General features: G+C 41.1%; 2 protein-coding genes across 3 annotated transcripts; one reads left to right on the top strand and one right to left on the bottom strand.

The window, feature by feature from the left end:
* The first annotated feature begins 9 nt into the window (after positions 1-9).
* Positions 10-1,335, top strand: LOC109534062 (40S ribosomal protein S7). 2 transcript variants are annotated; one of them, XM_019899615.2, is made up of 4 exons: positions 10-89; positions 582-743; positions 806-1,138; positions 1,222-1,335. In XM_019899615.2, the coding sequence occupies exons 2-4, from the start codon at positions 582-584 to the stop codon at positions 1,297-1,299; spliced, it is 573 nt and encodes a 190-aa protein (XP_019755174.1). In that variant the 5' UTR covers positions 10-89; the 3' UTR covers positions 1,300-1,335. The 2 variants fall into 2 exon arrangements, with proteins under 2 accessions (XP_019755174.1, XP_019755175.1); XM_019899616.2 differs by having other exon boundaries at positions 51-190.
* Positions 1,268-6,155, bottom strand: LOC109534061 (Fanconi anemia group M protein homolog). Its single transcript, XM_019899614.2, has 16 exons — positions 6,010-6,155; positions 5,757-5,895; positions 5,520-5,703; positions 5,197-5,462; positions 4,995-5,141; positions 4,818-4,942; positions 4,653-4,765; positions 4,472-4,593; positions 3,807-4,421; positions 3,641-3,755; positions 3,421-3,591; positions 3,277-3,372; positions 2,158-3,227; positions 1,933-2,096; positions 1,774-1,879; positions 1,268-1,715 (listed from the first exon to the last, which is right to left on the bottom strand). The coding sequence occupies exons 1-16, from the start codon at positions 6,024-6,026 to the stop codon at positions 1,539-1,541; spliced, it is 3,627 nt and encodes a 1,208-aa protein (XP_019755173.2). The 5' UTR covers positions 6,027-6,155; the 3' UTR covers positions 1,268-1,538.

The raw sequence follows: 6,155 nt of genomic DNA on the forward strand, positions 1-6,155 counted from the left end.
TGCTCGAAACTTGACAGTTGACCTGTATCGACGTCATTTCTTGAAGTTTGTTGTCGATCTAGCCTCCTTTCAGTCTTGGTCCGTTCAAGGTATGTGTTTTAATGTGGTTTTTCGTTAAATACTAGTTTACTGCTGGTGAAATTTGCAGACTATTAACTGGAAACTGTACTTTAATATACCCGCTTTCATCGTACGTAAGAATATTTTGGGGATGGCTAGTTTTCATTTAGATAAATCCAGATTTACTTCTTGGATCTGCGGTACTCGCCACTCATTTGAAGAGAGAACCATTGCATTTTTAGAGTTGTGCGGCTTATTTCGGCAAGTTCTAGTGAAAATCCGTGGCGGTGTATCTTCAAAAATCCCCAGCAAGTTTGAGGAGAAAGTCAAGATTTTCGTGTTGCTGTTGTTGATGAATTTCCACTACTTTAAACCTCTAGGGCTTATTGCGCCCCCCATTTCTATAGATCCGTAGCCTCGGCTTCCATTGTTAATTTCAATCAAGTCGTTCGCGTATCAACCTACATTGACATAACCATCAACATTTTCTTAAAATTTTAATAGGTTTGCTTTCTTTGCAGATGACGTCCAAAATCATAAAGCCAGGTGGGGCTGAGCCCGACGCATTCGAAAATCAGGTTTCGCAAGCTCTACTCGAGCTCGAGTTGAACTCGGACTTGAAATCGCAGCTCCGTGAGCTTCATATAACGAAAGCCAGGGAAATTGAATTAAATCAGAAGAAGGTAAGCATTGCAATCTACTTAACTGCAAAAGTTCATCAATTCTATGACATTTCTTGTTGCAGTCGATAATCATCTATGTGCCGATTCCCAAGCTGAAGCAATTCCAAAAGATCCAAATCCGTTTGGTCCGTGAACTGGAAAAGAAGTTCAGCGGCAAGCATGTGGTCTTTGTGGGCGAACGAAAAATTCTCCCCAAACCTACACGTAAAACCAGATTGCGAAACAAGCAGAAACGTCCACGTTCTAGAACTCTGACTGCTGTCTACGATGCTATTCTGGAAGACCTCGTTTATCCTGCCGAAATTGTTGGCAAGAGGATCCGAGTGAAACTCGATGGATCGTCGCTTATTAAAGTCCATCTGGATAAGACTCAACAGACAACAGTTGAACACAAGGTAAGTGACATTATTTTGGCCAAAACAACGCATTTTGTGCAAAAGTCAATCTAAAATCTGAAATGCGTGTGTTTCGATTTCAGGTGGACACTTTTACTTCCGTTTACAAAAAATTGACGGGCAGGGAAGTTACTTTTGAATTTCCTGAATCGTATTTGTAAGATGTGACTTAATACATACAGGTGTTAAGTAAGGAACAATATCTTTTATTTTGTGCACTATCCTCAATCAACAACAACTCTCATTTACTTGAGCCATATACCTTTAATCCTTCCCGTTCCTTTATGTGTTCAAATGCTTCATTTCAGCTGTTCGAAATGTGGAATTTTGGGTTTGTTAGGATCTGGCGAATAATTCAGCTTTGTTTTCTTTAAATATATTGTGCAAACCATTTCAAAACTTAATCACTATCACTTGAAAGGCACTTGATTCTCCGTCGTTTGGGCTTCTGGGGCTCGGCACTATGACAGGCTTTGTTCTTGCGTTTGATTTGTAGTTTTTTCTCCAAAACGCTCAGCTGCGATAGTTGGTTGATTTGCGTTAGCTCTTCGTCATCAACATCCACGCAAAAGGAGTCCTAAATAGTTTTTTTTAATAATTCATCCAATCTAGTAAATGGTCTTTATAATAACTACCTCAAGATAATCGTCTGGTTCTTCTGGCGGCATCTGGGAGTAAATTTGGCTAAGTCTCATAGGCTTTTGCTCTAATAAGGGCTTTCGATGGCGATGGCGCGGGCTTCTGAAAAACCCAGTAATGATTCTGTTTGTATCAACTGAAAATTATCCACTTACTTTACAGAGCGTAAATACATGCCGTGAATTTCCGTGTTGAATAGTTGGGATTTGTCATTCACAAAACTGATTTCGTAGCCATCGGAGATTTCTTCCTCATCATCGGAAATGAAGACGCTGTCTTCATTTGATACTTCTGCCTCAAGGTCCAAGAATTCGTTTCCCTGCAATAAGAGTAACATGCAAATAACTGCAATCAAAAAATGTGTTCCGGTTTATACTCACATCTTTGGCTTTATTTGCATGTTTTCTGACTTTGGTAGAAGTGGCAATTTTCACATTCTCCTTCTGACTCGCCGACTTCTGTTGTTTTTGTCCATGAAATCGACTTCTGTTACACAAGATGCTCTCTTCAAAATCATCATCAGAATCTCCAAAAAACCGCGGAGCTGAACCGTTCAGTGTGTGGTTTCTGTTGCTGCTGGTAGTTTGAGTTTTGTTCAAAATATTCACCAATTGAGTAATGCTAACGTTGCCACTTGTTTCCTCTGGAGGTGCCACAATGTCTGGAGGAGTGGCATCTTCATCATAAAATTCATGAGTGATTAAAGACGCATTATTCTTGAACAAGGTTGATTCTTGGCTCAATTCTAAATGCCATTTTTCGTTTTTTTCATGATTAACACAACATGTTATTCCATTATTTGCTACTTCATTGGAGCTGGACGTAATCTGTTGGGTTTTAGCCTCAAAGTCCCGAATATCTTGTTCGCTTAGTCCATAATAGGATAGATCGCACATATCTGCGATAGCACAATTTTCAATTTCAACAGGACTTGATTGATGAAAAACCTCCTGATATGACTGAAGCATGAAGAACTCGAGCAGATGTTCATCAGAAATTGCTTCTTCATCTTCAATTAACGTGTCCATTAGCCGCAAGAAACCTTTAGGAGCTTCAAAGGTATGAAATTGCTCTTTGGGAGGTTCATGCATAGGCTCGCACTGTTCTTCAAACTGCGACAAAGTGTCCAAATCATCATCAACTAACTGTTGCGCGTAGGAATTTCCATCGATTATTGCCATGTAATCTTCGATGCTCTGCAGATCTATTTGCTGGATTATTTCCTCATTTGGGATGATTATTGTCTGGCTGAAGGTCGCCGAAGGATTTGTAACAACAAAGTTCGAGCAGTCGAATCCTTTAGGGCAGAATACGCAATTTGGCGTAGAACGAGTGAGTTCTTCGTATAAGTAGTTTGAAATACTTCGGCATATGTCGTCGATTGGGAACGTTTTGGGTTCCCTTTGGGATATCAAAAGGGTTTCTGTTGAGATCGACGATATTTCTTTTTCTAAAATGGCATTAATACTCTAAGCCCCTAAAAACTAAGCCAAACTTACCGAAATCTTCCACCGAAGCTGGGCGCTTTTCTTGGAGAAACATCCTTCTAATGTCGCCTTGTTTTAGGGACTTTCCGGGATCTTCATCGCTTTTCCCTGGAACAATTAAAGTCAAACTAGAACAAACAATTTATATCAAACTACCTTGAGTTTTTGTCGGGATATTAAAACGCTTTGCATCGGCAAAAGACAGCAAGTCACTTAGAAGTAAAGCATTCTCAGAGTGCCCAATCAGGCAGGCTTTTTGTGGCGTTCGCATGCTCTCGATGTGTCGACTGAAGAGTGGTGCATGTGTCGGAACTTCCAACGGATTTCCTGTAGAACAACCGCTTGAAGCTTGGCAAAAGTTAATTTAATGGTTTACCTGAAAAAGTGGACCTCATTGGAGTTTCTGTAATTAAATCTTGGTGACTGGAAGAACAAGACACGGAATCTTGGCTGAATACTATTGCTCTGGATGAGTGCTGTTTCAATTTATCCTAGAATTTTTACTTGTACCTTTTCTCCTTGAATGTTTTGTGTGTACTCACCAGCAGTGAGTTTTTCGAGGGTTTTTCTTTCACAGTGATAAAAATTTTCTCGCATCTCGGAACCAGATCGGCGGGAATAAGACTAGGATTATCCGGATAGAGGTTATTCCTCAAATAGCTTGACCCCAGCACATGGGTGGAGATGTTGTTCTTATGAATAAGACAGTCTTTGAGCGTCTGTTGCTCCTTCCCTTCCGTTACCAGCACCAGAACACTTCCTTCCCGTTTCCTCCCGGTTCGCCCCATTCTTTGGACCATGCGAATGGGGGATTTGTTGGAAATATCAAAGCAGACGATAAGGTCAACTTCCCCAATATCTAGCCCTTCTTCGCCTATGCAGGTGGAGAGTAAAGTGTTGCACCTGCCCTCCTTAAAGTCCCTGACGACACCTAGCTGGGTCTTTTGCGTCACTCCAGATCCCTGTCCCAGAAACACCCTCGGCTGGATGAGCGGTCGGGATTGGAGCAGCAAAGTGTGCGCTTCCATCACTGACTCTCTGTACTCAAAAAACACCATAACGCGGCTGTTTCCGGTGGTTTCGTTTCTGAAATGTTTAGTGAGAAGATCACGCAATTTGTAGTGCTTTGGGTGGCCGAATTTGATGTCAGAGGGGATCTGAAACAACCCATCAAATGTCGTGTTTTGTGTATTTAAATTCAACGCACCGCTGGGTAGGTTCCATCGGGTAGGAGCTGCATTTGAGGGATGGGGCCTAGATAGGCCCTAACTTGTTCTAGGATTAGTCTTAGGTTTGTGTTGCCTCTTAAAAGGGGCTTTTCAATGTGCTCTGGAAATGGACAGAAAAGTTGTAGGAAATTATATAAAAGTTCCTAAGCCCCAACTAACCATCGAAGAAGGACAAGAAGTTTCGCAGCCCGTGTCTGATGAGCAGTTCCAGCGCGTGATATAACGTGACGCAAATATTTAAACATCTCATTATTTCTGAGTAGTTCGAAGTACTGAAATACGCAAAGATTAATTGGTGATGAGCGAAGCCAAACTGCGACTTGCCTATGGCCTTTGTTTTTGCTCTGAAAGTCCTTCATTAGCATGAAGATTTTCCCCTTCGTTAACCAGCCGCAATTTCCTTGGATTATGTTGTGCTGGATTAGGGTTCTTGCATAGTATTCTACTATCTAAAAATCACTGACAAACTCGATTCGTTAAAGCTGGTTTTAATAATTTTACCTTCATGTATTCTTCTTTAATTTCCAAAAGCTTTTCATCCAGATGCACCACAACCGTTTCTAAAGACCTTTGGAAAACATACGGGTGCACATCCACGCTTTCCTCTGTTCGGAACTCCAGATGGGAAATCAGCAAGTTGTTCACTACCTGGAAATTACACAAATAGGAAAATTGTTGAGTTTTTAACAGGAAAAACCGTTACTTCAGCAACATCATTAATATTTCCGCCAGGTGTTGCGCTTAAGGCCAAAACGCGGAAATATTTATGACCATTTTTAAGCAGTTTTGCAATCACTTGGCAGTAAGCGTGATTTCCTCGAGCTTTATGGGCCTCATCAAAAACCAAGCATTTAATGCTTTTGCCCAGTTGGGCCACTTTATCCAAGTCGTTCTGCAAAACTTGCGGCGTAACGAAAAACACCCGTTTTTCCAGCCAAATGTTTGCGCGAGACAAAGACGCTTTCGTTCCTAAATGCATTAAAATCCGTTAGAACTGAAGCAAGATTGTATCACTCTATAGCTTACCAGTAAGCTCGGCAGTCACTCCAGCTGGTATGGCCATGATATTGTAGCAAGCCTCAATCTGTTGCTTAACTAACGGCTTGGTTGGTGCCATAAAGATGATTTTCCCTTGTGGGTACCAGCGGTAAAAGTTGTACATTACCACGGCTGCAATGAAGGTTTTGCCCAGACCCGTGGGCAGACTGACCTGGAAAGATCTTTGCTACTTACCCAGGCATTTAATCAGGCCTGTTTGCTTACCAGGGTGTTTTTATGCAGTGCTGCACTAGTGATGTTGTGTTGGTAATCTCTGATGGGGTAATTTGTCGGGTAGGTCCATGTTTGGCCAGCTTGCAGATCGAATCCTTCACTTTCTACGCTCTTACTCAGCGCTATAGATCTAAGAGAAAATCGAATAAATCGTGCAGAAATCTTTGATGGTATATGCGTGTGAATTAAACATGTTGAAGTGTAAAATTAACAAAAGTTGGACTAGATTTGTTGTTCAACTTACTGACTTTGCATTTCCATGTCGTCCGATTGTTTCCTGACACATTCACATCTAGAAGTGCCTGATTTTCATTTCACCGCAATGCGAAAATAATGTTTATAAATATAATAACATAAACAAAACATTTTTTTTTGGTTATAATGATGGAC

This window comes from Dendroctonus ponderosae, unplaced genomic scaffold (assembly GCF_020466585.1).
Source record: "Dendroctonus ponderosae isolate FM_Combo_2020 unplaced genomic scaffold, Dpon_F_20191213v2 Dpon_F_20191213_10, whole genome shotgun sequence".
NCBI lineage: Eukaryota > Metazoa > Arthropoda > Insecta > Coleoptera > Curculionidae > Dendroctonus > Dendroctonus ponderosae.

Bases quoted from the DNA above. Each gene is read 5' to 3' on its own strand.
- LOC109534062 (XM_019899615.2), top strand. From the start codon at position 582: ATGACGTCCAAAATCATAAAGCCAGGTGGGGCTGAGCCCGACGCATTC. The intron at 744-805 runs GTAAGCATTGCA...TTCTTGTTGCAG, and splicing joins TTGAATTAAATCAGAAGAAG to TCGATAATCATCTATGTGCC. The intron at 1,139-1,221 runs GTAAGTGACATT...TTTCGATTTCAG, and splicing joins AGACAACAGTTGAACACAAG to GTGGACACTTTTACTTCCGT.
- LOC109534061 (XM_019899614.2), bottom strand. The intron at 4,766-4,817 runs GCAAGTCGCAGT...TGCGTATTTCAG, and splicing joins AGCAAAAACAAAGGCCATAG to TACTTCGAACTACTCAGAAA. The intron at 1,880-1,932 runs GTAAGTGGATAA...TGGGTTTTTCAG, and splicing joins ATGTATTTACGCTCTGTAAA to AAGCCCGCGCCATCGCCATC.